At 41.2% G+C, this 14,255-nt stretch overlaps 1 protein-coding gene across 3 annotated transcripts in view; it reads right to left on the bottom strand.

Moving 5' to 3' along the window:
- IQCM (IQ motif containing M) overlaps nucleotides 1-14,255 on the bottom strand; it is a 93,663-nt gene that overhangs the window by 11,611 nt on the left and 67,797 nt on the right. For all 3 annotated transcript variants that reach the window (XM_081021653.1, XM_081021655.1, XM_081021654.1), the window contains exon 11: nucleotides 5,368-5,526. In XM_081021653.1, coding sequence (XP_080877779.1) covers nucleotides 5,368-5,526 — 159 coding nt within the window. The remainder of the gene's footprint in view (nucleotides 1-5,367; nucleotides 5,527-14,255) is intronic.

The raw sequence follows: 14,255 nt of genomic DNA, 5'->3' as shown, positions 1-14,255 counted from the left end.
AGGGAGGGATGGGATAGGGCGTCCCGCCTGCTGCCTCCCCCCCCCCCAGCTATAGGGTGGCTGAGGCCCTGAAGTGCAACCCATCCCAGGACGGGATTGGCGGTGCCCGTAGGGAGGGACGGGGTGCCTGGCCTCAGCTGCCCTACCGCTGGGGGGGAGGAAGTGCCACCATTTTGTTACCCCCATCAAGGTGACACCTGGGGCGAACCGCTCCCCCCTTTCTACGTCCCTGGTGTTCAGGATAGGTGGCTCTGGGTTGGGTATTTTCAACCTTTAACACCTTGCCCAGGGGCCCACTCAAATCAAATTTGGTTCAGAACCAATCTGAAACAAGCAGCTTCCCATTCTAGGCAACACACACCACATTAGCTCCTCAAAGAACAACGTCACTTCTAGCATGTCTGTTTTTGCCAACTCCATAAAAAAACCTCTCAGGGCTCTGTCTCTGCCCAAATTCAAACTGCAAAACTACCTTCTTTTTTCTGCTGTTTAGTAATGTTAATATTAAGGGTATTTCCCCATCTAGATTACCTATATCTCGAGGGAAGGTGGGTTTAGGCTGTTAGCCTCTAGCGCCCATTTTTAGTATTCATAAAAGTGACCTCTAACACATTCTTAGCAACTGCCTTCCCTCCTTTCCAGCAATCCACTGGAAATAGGATAACAAAGGAAAGTAATGAATTATTCTGTTTAGGTAATCCCCTTCTTAAAGTTGTATTAATTTTAATAAAAGTATAATGTTGAATCTGGGATGCCGAACATCGTTGCATTTGCTAAGATGTTTTAAAAGCTAAATTTGATTTAGGGGAAATCTCTACAATGCTTAGTTTATGATGTTTAATTCATTTCTAGAAAAATAGCTCAATTATTTTTCTAATCTTATTATAACTTTACTTCTCTCTCCCAGCAAGATAATCAGTATTTGTCTTCACAAGTCATTCTCAACAAAGAAAGCCAGGAACTAAAGGAATTCATATTCTTCCCTTAAAACTACCTCTGAGATTGGCATTGCAGGATTCCGGTTTGAGTTTGCCTCAAAGACTGATTACCGGAGCAAATCTGATAAATGTATGGCTGCAACATGGTTTTTATGGTTTATAGTGAAAATCATTAACAACCAAATGCCATATGTAATTGACAAGGAAATCCACATACTGTATTACAAATAAAAAATAAATTTAAACAGAAATGCCACCGTATACAGCAGAGTAAATATACAAGCAGTATCTTCAGCACGATAGAAACAAGACATAATTCTGAGTGTATGCAACTGGCAAACACACTGAAATCAGAATTGGGCTTTATAAGCAGCAGCTTCATGTTTGCTCCTCATCATTCCCCTCATAATACCTGTCAAATTGCTCCTCCACTCTCCCCACAAGTGGCAATCAATGAATAGTAACCAGGCAAAAATCTCACACAGTTATATTCAGAGTTCCTGTAAGAGAAACTCCAGTCAGGGGACACTGCGGACAGAAGAAGAGTAGGAGGCCATTTTTTTACTGAGACCATTTTCCCCTCCCCCTCTAGGTGCCTGAGCCTTTCCAAAGCCTGCTCTGGAGAGTGGTGGGACCTTGCAGAACAGTGTGGTAGGTGGTACAGCAGGCTTCAAGAGGAAAAGGGAGACCAGAAAAAAAATCCCCTCCCTTCTCCAGTAGGAATGTCCACAGGAGCTCAGTCCCTTCTGCAAATGGGAGGAGCCCTTTTATACGGACAAGGGCAATTCTGGATTCCACCCACAGTGTAATGATAATGCAACACTAGTTTTGTAATACTGGATATTCAGAGGAAGAGAAAACACAGTTCTTGCAATGTCTAATCCCTGTCTGAGACTTGCATTTCAAGTAATCAGACCAAATGCTCTCTCTGTAAATACAAAATAGAAATCTGTAAATAAAATCCAGTTGTTTGTTGCACACACAAGTGATGAAAGTTTACTGAAGTCATCAGAGCAGATTCAAGAAACACAAAAAGAAAGTCTGGAACTTGTGCCAGTGTTTTTTAAGTATCAAGAGTGGATCATATAACAAATGTCCAGTGCTATCTTTCCAAAAATGTTTACAGGGAGAGCAGTTGCTGTGCTACAGAAAGACTTTCTTTAATAGACTAATCTCTTTTCAAGGCAACTCCTGCAGTTCTCTTGTCAACTAGTTTAATAACCACTGTAACTCAAAAAGATACACTATCCAGTCATCTAGGGTGGAATTATCTATAACTACTTTCTGAAGACAACCTTGCTGTCCACAAACAATGTTAGTAAAAGCCCACCAGGCCAAGTTTAAGGGTGCGAGAGAAAGCAGCGAAGGTTCATGACTCTTGTTTGAGAGACAAAAGACTATAAGAAGAGGCCTGTCAGATCAGGCCAGTCGTCCATCTAGTCCACAATCCTGTTCTCACAATGAAAGACCTTTTCTTAGTTCCTTCCCTCCCTATATTGGAGCATTAGAATTCACTTCAAAGAGTCAATTTGACAGCAGTAAAATCATTTTTATTTTGTCATGACAAAATAATGGTACAGACACGCGTTGCCCGATGTCTGCCCGCCCTCTCTGGGCTTGCCAGCCCTTTTTATACCCTCTGGGACGGATAATCATTTGATTTCTGAGAAAACATGTGATTTACGGGAAATGGTATAGAATTTAGCTTTCGTTTCTCCATATTTGGACTTCCTTGTTTCACGTATGTCCAGTTCCTCCCTCTGGGGTTACAATAACATCCATTCAACCTTGCTCTTTATCTTTTACCCGCCCAAGCCAGACATTCCTGAGATAGGCCTATTTTCACTGTAACATCTAAGCAAGAAAAAGCCTTGTTCTTCTGGCTGGTGAAAAACCTCCCCCCTTTGGAAAAACCTATGAGAGAGGAGAAAATGCCTTAAACAGTTTTTGGGATCATATAGAGAGCAATATTCTAATGGCCCCTTCAACAATGGCCAACTTGATGCCTATGGGAAGAAAGGGTTCTCCCCTCCACTTCCACTAATGCTGCTTCCCCCAACCTGGTACTCTCCAGATTTAGAGAACAACTCTGATAAGCTCAACCAGCATAGTCAATGTTCAGGAAAGGAGGGGGGTCTAGTTAGCAATATCTGGAGGGCACTAAGTTGGGGGAGGCTTTTCTAATGTTTGTAACATTGCTACAACAAGTGGTCTCAAGGGGTCTGGGATCTGTTGTTTTCCCAAAATGCCTGCCATCCATAATAAGACTTACAATGGGAGCCAGAGAACTATTGGGAGGAATTGCTGTCATTTCAGAATCTGTATTCCAAAGTGGGAAATTATGCAGTTCAGAAGCATCCCTAATGAGGAATTTGCTTCAAATAAAGCTCATTTTATAATTTTAATTGTGGGGGCAGCATTCTTTGTTTAAATTATGTAAAGAAAATGCAGCAAAACGCTTCCAGCAAATTAGTTGCACCTGAGGTACTATAATACATGATGGTCAAGCACAGGGGTGGGTTTTTCCACAGGTTAAGAGAGAACCCAAGAGCGAGCCTTCATCTCCTGTTAGCCAAGTGCAGGAGGCCCGAAGACGCAGGGTGTGTCTGCTCTGAATTTATTACCCACACTGTTGCAATTGCTTCTCACCGCTGTGTTCGCTCTGCTACCGGCAAGAGAGAGAGGCAGGAAGGATCGTTGGATCGGCACGGACAACAGCAAAGCTGCGCAAGCGGAGGCGTGCCAGGCTCCATGTTTAGCCTCAGTTTACACTCTTGTCCGGCATAATCCAACAATACCTATCTCCTCCCAGTATTAACCCATATCGCACGACAAACTTGTAACTGCTATATCATCACTCTTATGAAAAGAAATACAAACATTAAATTAATGGAATGAGGTGGAAGAAAATATATAGTGCAGTCCTAGTTTAGAATGCCTTTAACATGAAATTAAATTGTAAGGCTGTGACGGAAGCACCTCCATGAGTGAGGAGCCACTACTGAGAAAGGCCTGTCACAGGTCAACACCAGCCATGCAGCTCTTAATGCGGGCTGCCTGAGTTTATTATGATACTGCTATTCTCTGTCATTTTCTCTGAACTGTAGGCCCAGTCACGAAATTAAAAGATGCCTGCTTCTTGGGAGAAAAGCAATGACAAACCTAGACAGCATCCTAAAAAGCAGAGACATCACCTTGCCAACAAAGGTCCGTATAGTTAAAGCTATGGTTTTCCCAGTAGTGATGTATGGAAGTGAGAGCTGGACCATAAAGAAGGCTGATCGCTGAAGAATTGATGCTTTTGAATTATGGTGCTGGAGGAGACTCTTGAGAGTCTCATGGACTGCAAGAAGATCAAACCTCTCCATTCTTAAGGAAATCAGCCCTGAGTGCTCACTGGAAGGATAGATCGTGAAGCTGAGACTCCAATACTTTGGCCACCTCATGAGAAGAGAAGACTCCCTGGAAAAGAACCTGATGTTGGGAAAGATGGAGGGCACAAGCAGAAGGGGACGACAGAGGATGAGATGGTTGGACAGTGTTCTCGAAGCTACCAGTATGAGTTTGACCAAACTGCGGGAGGCAGTGGAAGACAGGAGTGCCTGGTGTGCTCTGGTCTATGGGGTCACGAAGAGTCGGACACGACTAAACGACTAAACAACAACATAGTTTCCAAGCATTCTTCAAAATGCAGTGCAATCAACGACACCTTGCAAAAGCCCAACATGGATTGACATGTTAGCAAAGAATGTGTGATAAAGGCCAGATCTCCATATAAGGGTGCATACTTACTGAAAAGTTGAGGGGAGGGTCCTTTAAAAAAAACACAAACAACAACAACCTTTCATTGCTTTAATTATTGTCATTTTACATTGCTTTCTTGTGAGATGCTTTGTGGGTTCGGAAAGTGGCACAAAAATACTTGCATAAAACAATAAGTAACTCACCCATTGCATGTTTTAGACCACCAAAACATATTGCAAAGGAATTAGGGTTTTGCTGCACTACAAAGCATGACCTGTACACAGGTGACTAGCCACCACAGTGATATGCTCTTTTTGTGCCCTGGCTGCCTTCTAAAATCCAGCTTTATGCATCATACATGGAAGGTGTGGAGATCTTCAGAACAAATGCTCTTCTGCATGATTCCCTCTTACAGTGAAAATTTAAAAGTTTGCCCCAACTCCTCTGCTAACTGAAATTCAAATATTTATAAAGATATACTATCCTTTAAACAAATTCAAGAAACTGCTTGTCCCCTTATGTCTCCAGGAAGTGATTTTGCTGAAAAGCCTGTAAAATACTAACTGCATCTAAACAGACTACATCAATTTCTAATCAAAACAGAGGTATGAATACAGATGTACATACAACACTACTAGAAAAACCTTTGAATATTCAGAGCCTGATTTTATATATAAAATCTTACCTAAATATTTGTAACCATCTTCCCCATCGACTATTGGCTTCAGCCAGGTTGACCTGGGAGCAGCTGCAGTTATAAGCTTGAGACCACGAGGTGGATACAACATGAAGGTCATTTCAACTGCTTGAGACTTACTGATGCTCTTTATTTTTGAATCAGCACCTGAAAAGTGTAAAGGGCTACTTTGTTAAAGCAGTATTTTCAGAGTGTTCAAAGCATAATTAATTTTTAAAACGCACTGACGCAATAGATGGCATCAGCTGTTAGCTACACGGGTTTGAAAATGGGAGTAGCATAAAAGGTTAGGCATGTTCATGGAGAATAGGTCAAGGAATACCTAACTCTTAGTCCTGACTGGCTACAAGGATATTCCAGATTTAAAGCTATAGGGTCGTATCTAACATAGTACTATGTGAACATTCCATCAATACAAGGATTTCCTCTTGCTCAGTGGCATTTTTTGCTCCCTCTCCTCCTGTTGCACATTTCCTAAATCTGTTCTATGAGCATTTCCCCAGTGCTCTGGACAAGATTGAGGGTGGGATGCAGAGCATGCAGTAGAGAAGGAGATGGGGGAAAGTTCTGTTAAAACAAGCAAAACCCCTTGCACTGATGGCAGTTGGATACCACCCTTCGATTTAAGGCTCCCAATACTAGCTGCTAGGGAGAAATAGCAGAAGGGAGCTATTGCCATTTTGTTTATTTGCAAAACTAAATGTGTGGTTCTCCTTCTATGTGCTTGGCATGGCAGTAAATCAGGATCTAGTTGGGATGATGGCGACAGAGGCATCACTGACACCCAAAATCGCATCCTCAAATTCCAGCATTGATGGCACTAAACTTGCATCTCAGGCAGAGGAGATTTTGTTTATACCACTTTTTGCAGTTCAAAAGCTGCTCAGAGCAGACACAGCTAGTTCTAAACAGCAACTAACAACAATTACATGCAATAGTTATTTTTTTTAAATAACAACAACCCCACAATAATATTGCAGTAAGAAGACAGGATGAAGGGCAACAAAATTTGTATTGTCCTGTGGAAGCAAGAAAATAATTAGCCTGGGCCTTATAAAAAGCTAAATATAAATTATTTAAAAGAGCAGAAGATGTTTTAAGGGTCAGAGCTGGGATAAAGTCTGTTATTTAAAGTTTGTAGCTGATGTGTGAGTTGAATAGACAGGCTCTGGTGCTTGCTGAAATAATACGTTTTTCTGAGGTTCATGTTCACTGCTTAGTGTGTTTGCCACTAATGGTCAGTAGCAGTTTTGTTCTTCTAATGGGTGTCTCCTCAGTTGCATGGGGCTTCAGACAGAGTGTGTGTTCACAGTGGCGATAATGGCTTGTAAAATGTAAAAGCACTGAGGTTTTAAACTTTTTTTGAGTAAAACCTTGACCATCTGTTAATGAACATTCCATGTGTTTCCATAGTTTGACAGCATGTATAACAATTTATTTCCCTGATTTGCATTTTTAGATTTCCTCAATGCACTTTTCTTTACATATTATATGGTTTGGTGGTTTCAAGAGGCGATAACAATGTTGTCCAATTATTGTTATTCTTATCTTCTTCTTTTTTAAATGATATTTATTGAGAATTTTAAGGTTACAAAGAAATAAGAAGGAAAAAACAAGAGAAAGAAAAAAGGAAAGAAAAAAGTAGATAAAAGTAACAATTAAACAATACAAATTAATAAAAACCAAAGTCAAAAAGAAAAAACAAAACACACAATACATCAAAAGCAAAAAGCAAAAATAAACAAAAAATTTAAAAACAAATCCAATATTCCCAAATCCTTAACTGTCATTACCTTATTTCATCAACCTCCTCACACCTCCCTTCTTTGTATTCTAGTTATTAATTATCTCAGCAAATCCTTTCCATCTTTCACAATATTCTGTCATTAAATTACCTCAATCTATTTTAACCTTATCTTACCATAAAAAATCCTAAAACTTAAAACTTAAATCTTATTTATACCAAATTTTCCTAACCATTACATATTCTTACATAATTCTTTTTAACATTTCTGCTAAAGCCCAATAATTTCATTCCAACGTTTTTCTAATACTCATTAATTTTACAATACTTTCTAAATGAATTTTTAAAACTTTCTTCCAATCTTCATCCATCGTCTCTTCTTCCTGGTCTCGGGTTTTGTCAGTCCTTTCTATCCCATCCATCTAGTCCATCAACCTGGTGACCTTATGTCCGAGGCTCTTAAGTCTCTTCCATGTCCCTTCCGCAGGTCTTCTTCATATTTATACCTGTACTTTACTTTGTCTTCTGCTCCTTTCACTCAGGGAGATCCAGCTTGACAATATTTTTGTCCCTTCTCGACAAGTCGGCCCCTTTTCCATAGTCAACACTGAAATCCACGTGGTATTTGAAGGCATGTTTCAAGGCCCCTCCAAAGTTAAAGGCCCCCACAACTCTGAGCTCCCCCCAGCCCAAAGCCAGACTTGAAAAATAAAAATCAAAACATCCCTGCATAGGGGGGTCCATCCAGCCCCCCATCTCCAAGCCAAACAGAACTCCATCTCTCCAAATCTGACTTTTTCCAGGTTCATTCGTCAAATCCAACAACTCATGTTCCTGCTGGGCCACAGCTCCCTCCATCTCTGCCACCCGAGGTCCAGCAACAACCTCCTCCTTCATCTCATCTGTCAAAGCACATTCCTGGATTAATTCCTGAGTGGGTTCTATATAGTTACCCACTGCCTGTCCAAAATTTCCGATGGTAACAGTCATCAAATCCATCTTCTCATGTAACTGTTCCAATAAAGCACTTGTCTTGCAAAAGGCAAGCACCAGAGCCTCCAAGTACATATTGTTATTCTTATCTTTGTTTATAGCTCCTGGTGAAGGAGTTTCAGCTAACTCTGCAATGTGTGAGCCAAACAAGCACCCCATTACATTAAGCACCAGAACCTGTCTGCTCTCTAGTCTACTGACCCTGGTGCTTTTCCCATCTTCCTGCTCGCCTCCATCCCCATCTGTGAGCCAGAAATCATGGCTAAGTGTCAGCAGCAGATAGCGAGGTAAACTGAGGCAGGACATTCTGTAACTGTGATTTCTACTTCTCGCATTAGGCCAGAAACCATTTTTCATGGAATAGGATGTTCCTAACTGTGGCGTTCATACGGAGCCCCCGGTTATTTCACAGACTATTGACCCGTACACCACTAATCCGCTGCCACCGACCAGGTTCTCCCTGGTAAATCACTTAGTCTCAGTCAGGTTGTCAAGTTAACAATGAAGATTGTATTTTACTGCAAACACAAATAAACTTTAAATGCATTCGAAACACTGTAACCCTCTTAGTCTTATTTTATCCTGTCTCTAACTCTTCTACCTCCCCTCACACAAGAACCAACTGCACTAACTGTCTCTCTATTTCCATCTGTCTGCCAACTGCTTTCCCAGCTGCTTTTTCCAACTGTCTAAACCTCTGACTAAGCCTTTTAAAAACAGGTAGGCTCCGCCTCTGGCTTTTCTATTGGTTTACCTATTAACTCTTTCTCTCCTCCCGTACAGACATTTCCAAAAGAACGGGCAAACGCCACACCAACCCTCACATTTGCATCATAGACAATTTTCAGAGGAGGGGAAGGTGTCATTGCATGTAAACTAGTGGGATGCAATGACGAAGTTGAGAAGCGGCGTCACCACCCTTACTATTGTGCAGATTACAGGGGATTAAAATATACACCAGCAATACCCCATTGCTGCTTTGTACATCCGGCGCTCACTGTACCATAAGACAGAGAAGCAGACAGCAGTGAGGTGTTGAAGGACAGTGTTACGTGAACTATGTGACCTGCCCTGGGCCCCCTAACACAGCTTGCTGTCCTTAGGCAGATGTCTCATCATGACTGATGGAGTAAGATTTACCTGCTACTCCAGTCTGTCTGTGGAATGGGGCGCCATTTTGTTCCCTGCTTCAAACATCAAAATACATTGGGCCAACCCTAAATACATCAAGTAGTAAAAGGATTTTTGGCCGTTCTACTATGACTAATCAGAATTGCCTTAGGAATAATTTCCAGAGACAATTTGGGCAGATCCAACCATACATTTAAAACACATCCATCCCACATTTAAAACACACAACTTTCCCCAAAGAAGCTAGGGGAACACATAGCTACAGTTCCCAGCACCATTACTAAAAGACTGTTCCCAGGATTCTCTGGTGAAAGTCATGTGCATTAAATGTGGGATGGATGTGTTTTAAATGTAGGGTGTGGATCTGCCCTAAATGTGCCATGCCATGCAATCAGCTCTGTTCATGAATAGGAACTTCGGACTTACCCTTTCCTTCTCAGATTCCTTCTCTGTTTTAACAAAACTAAGCTGTTTTTGAATTTATGACCAAAAGTTTTGGTCTCAATTGGTAGTCAAACTAGTTTTAAGAACTCCCAAATATAAACTTTGAAAATTTGTTATCACTAAAACAGAGGGTTCATTTACTTCGACATGAAAAAAGTGAATGTCATGCATTTTTGTCATGTCATTTTTATTGAACACTTCTGTTCATTAGTAATAAAAATTATAAACAGAGCAATTCATTCATCAAAGTGAAAAATTTTGTGCTCGTATACCAAGAAAAGGGGAGCCAAAATAGACTGTCCTAATTCCTAAATTAATGGAGCATCTGTTGCTTGGTTACAATGTTTTCTACTTAAGCAGGGATATAATAACTGCAAGTGTATTAATGAAGACTCAGAAGGTCAGCATTAACAGCTGAAAGGTGAAAATGCTAGCAACAAAAAAAATTCAAATGCAGGTCAGCAAGGGGTTGTGATTTAAGAAAATAAATAAAAAGTTAGAACTTCCAATTTGGAAATGCCATTCATGAAGCCCTATTCTTCTGTCACAATATAATCCCCTTTATGATCCTGTAACAGAAGGGAAGGGATGATATAGCAATATGTGAGCATGTTATGCAATAGCTGCTCCTCCCAAACTCTGTGAAGTGTCAGTGAAGCTGCTGTAACTTCATAGCATTGCAGTTTGGGCTGAACTGAATAACTGAACGGCTCCTCTAGCACCTGAGGAACCTCTAGCTCATAGGCCTAATTAGGTGGCAGGAGGTGTTCTTATTTGGACCATGAGTACATTTTCTGCAACCCACACTCTTCCGCCCCACACCAGACATCACATATAGGAGACTTATAATGTACTCTCATTTTTTTTCTTGGCAAGTGGGGATTATATTTGGTGTCTTTTAAATCTGGTGTTGATTGCAAGACCTGCTGGGATTGGTTCCCACTCAGGAGGGCTTGATGACCATGTGCCAAGTGTCATGAGTCTCATGGAGAGGTCGTTGGGTGGGGGGGGTAGTTAGATCCTGAGGAAGAACTGTAGGAGATTGGGGAGTTACAGCTGGACCACCTTAGGAAGGGTCCTAGCAGGGTACAAGAAGTGAACTCGGGACCCCAAGAAGCATCTGAGCCTGGAGAGGGAGACAGCAGTCCAGAGGGCAGAGAGCTGGACCCAAGGGAGTGACCAAGTGGGTTGGCAGAGGAGTGGCCATCCAAATGACATTAAGCCTCAATGCTATGGAGCCACCTTAGGTACTTCCTCCTTTCAATAAGGAGCTCCCACCTTTTGAGATGCAGAGAGAAACCAGGAGAGAATGTGGTGGCTAGAGGGCAGTATATGGAATAACACCCTGTAAGTCTTGGATGGAAGTAAGTGGGCCACCTCTGTAATGTTAAAAATGGTTGCCTCCCCTCTGCAGAACATCAAGCACAAAATATATTTTCCCATACAGTACTAGTGCAAGGAAGGTGTTATCTGTCCCATAGGATCAGCCTTTTTATTTTCTAAGCAATGGGATAAGATAGATGTGGGTGAGCGATATTGGAAATCAATTTTTTTAAAATTATATTTTTAAAAATTGGCATTGTTATAATGAGGCTGTTATTGGAACGATATTGGAAAATCAAAAAAATATATTCAGTAAAGATAGCTGTGGGTGACCTGCATGTGGAGAGTTTTAAATTCTGTTGAAATTAATAGAAGTAATACATTACTATTTCGACCCATGTTCCCAATCACGTGTGTGTGTGTGTGTGTGTGTGTGTGTTCCTATTGCAGCTAATCAATGCAATAATCAATCCAATCCAGCGATCAATTTTCAACTCTCTCTCCAAACCACATGAACTTTGAGTTTTGAGTAAAAACTGAATTACCTGGCCATGCTTGAGTAAGTCATGTGATAGTCACAAGAAAATAGACAAAATTCAGGGGGAATTTAAATATAGGTTCTAATATCTAGGAGCAGCCGTACTACCAAAATCACTAGCTAAAATTCTGAAACTACTAAAGCACAGCTAAGAGTCCTGGGGTGGGGGTAGGAAGATAAATAATATAATCTATCTGAAATAAGCCCAAAACAGAATAAAAATGCACAAACTGCCTGATCTATTACACTATAAAGCAGTATATAGGAATCATGATGAAAGATAGTTGACACATGAACTAAAGCTTACCAGAAGGGGGAAAATGTCTCCACATGACAGCCAGGAATTTATATTCATGTTAATGTCGGAAGTCTTTCAAAATAAATTGTGGTGATTCCTCTTGCAAACAGGAGCCCCAATCCAAAGCACCATAGCGAAGATGACATACTCAAAGATTTTTGCTTAGCTAAAATCCCACTGATTAGCTAATCCTAGTTACATAATCCATAATAATATTTTGTCCTCCCCAAAATCATGACTGCTAAGTCATTTCTAGAGCTGTGAGCAAATGGCGTCTCATAATTCTTCATGTCATTTGTGGACATGAAGAATATGCACCTAAACATTTGGTTATAGCAAACATAAGAGCAAATCAAGAAAATCTCCCACAAATGTTAATTCTGTGGCCAGGGCAGCTGTTTACCAGCTCCATCTGGTACGCAGCCTGAGACCCTACCTGCCTGCGGACTGTCTTGCCAGAGTGGTGCATGCTCTAGTTATCTTCCGCTTGGACTACTGCAATTCATTCTACGTGGGGCTACCTTTGAAGGTGACTCGGAAACTGAAATTAATACAGCTAGAATGGTGACTGGGAGCGGCGGCTGAGACCATATAACACTGGTCCTGAGAGATCTGCATTGGCTCCCAGTACATTTCCGAGCACAATTCAAAGTATTGGTGCTGACCTTTAAAGCCCTAAACGGCCTCGGTCCTGTATACCTGAAGGAGAGTCTCCACCCCCATCGTTCAGCCCAGACACTGAGGTCCAGTGCTGAGGGCCTTCTGGCGGTTCCCTCGCTGCCAGAAGTGAGGTTACAGGGAACCAGGCAGAGGGCTTTCTCGGTAGTGGCACCTGCCCTGTGGAACGCCCTCCCAGCAGATGTCAAGGCAATAAACAACTATTTTACTTTTAAACGACAACTGAAGGAATTTAGGGAAATTTTTAATATTCGGTTGGAAGCCACCTAGAGTGGCTGGGGAAACCCAGCCAGACGGGTGGGGTATAAATAATAAATTATTATTATTATTATTATTATTATTATTATTATATAAATGCACAATCCATAACACATGAACAAATAAACACTAAGTCAACAAAATGGCGGGAAGTATTTAGAGAGCATTCTGAAAAATGAATTCCTTTGGTGGGTGAGGAAAAAAGAAAAATGTCAGGGGGAAAGTGCCTTCTAGGAAATTTCAGCTCAGCTGTAGATTTCTCTAAAAATTTCTCAATGGTTCTCCCCTCACCCTTGTCTCATGGGATGTATAACCAAATAAGTTCGAAGGCATTACTGTCAAGGCTCCTGGCTGACTGCTGGTTAATAGCACTGAATAGTCAGCTGACAGGAGCTAATTGTTAGCTAGGAAACAGAACTTGGTCCAAGTGACAACGCTGCAGCTGAGGAAGGAGCAGGTGTAAATGTGTGCATTTACATAGAGAGGGAATGCTGTGAGTTGGCTGAAGACACCTTGAGAGTGCAGGGCCTCTATGTATGTTCTAATTGTACATGTTCAAATAAACTGAATATTAAAGAACATGCCAGTTCCGTCCCTATTTTCCTTACTTTAGAATGACATTGATCATTTGTTATACACAGAAGCTACACATGTTTGATGACTGCAAACTTGGCAATAAATCAAATGACCAAAGTATTCCCCTCCCTTCAGTTGTTTGGACTGCAGCAAAAGATGGATGACATGAGAGTGATTTTCTCATTCTTCTGAAAGCTGTTGCCTAGGACATCTGTTAATCTTCCAATTATGCAAAAGATCATGAGTCTTATGGGGGAGGGGAGAGAGCAAAACGTAGGAAGGGTAAAAGCACAAGAGAATCCATGAATGAATTACCGTACTTAAATCCATGAATGAAGAAGCGGCTATTGCTTCAATTCAAGATAAATGTCAAATAGATGCTGCAGTTCTGCATAAAGATCACAAAGCTTCGTGCATCTCAGTCTTTGAATTAGGACCTACCAGGAGCAGCAACTATAGTGCTATAGCTGCTCTCTCCTATGAAGCAAAATTGTGGCAGACTAGCCACACAACCAATCACAATGCTGTTTTCTGGAGGCTGTCTGTGCTTTCTTCCATCCATGCCAATGGTGAGATGTTTTCAGATTGAAAAATGTTCTGTGCCTTTATTCACACCCCTTCCATTCCTACATTCCACTAACCAGTAAATGCTGGAGTTATGAGTATGTGTACAGGTCACTCACAACCCCTGGGGGGGGAATGGGGGCAGGCCATATAATATCTGGTATTCTGGAAAGTGGACCCTGAGGGAGATTAGGAGAATAGATAGCAGGAACATTCATTCATTCATTCATTCATTTTAATGTCCTTCATCCAAAGATCACAGGGTGGTTCACAACCTAAAAATACAAAGTGAGAACACAAAATACATAATAAAATGAAAACAAAAATAA

The sequence above is a fragment of the Podarcis pityusensis genome (genome assembly GCF_964106645.2).
Source record: "Podarcis pityusensis genome assembly, chromosome: 9".
Taxonomy (NCBI): domain Eukaryota; kingdom Metazoa; phylum Chordata; class Lepidosauria; order Squamata; family Lacertidae; genus Podarcis; species Podarcis pityusensis.
The sequence above is the reverse complement of the archived record's forward strand: the minus strand, read 5'-3'. Positions and strand labels throughout refer to the sequence as shown.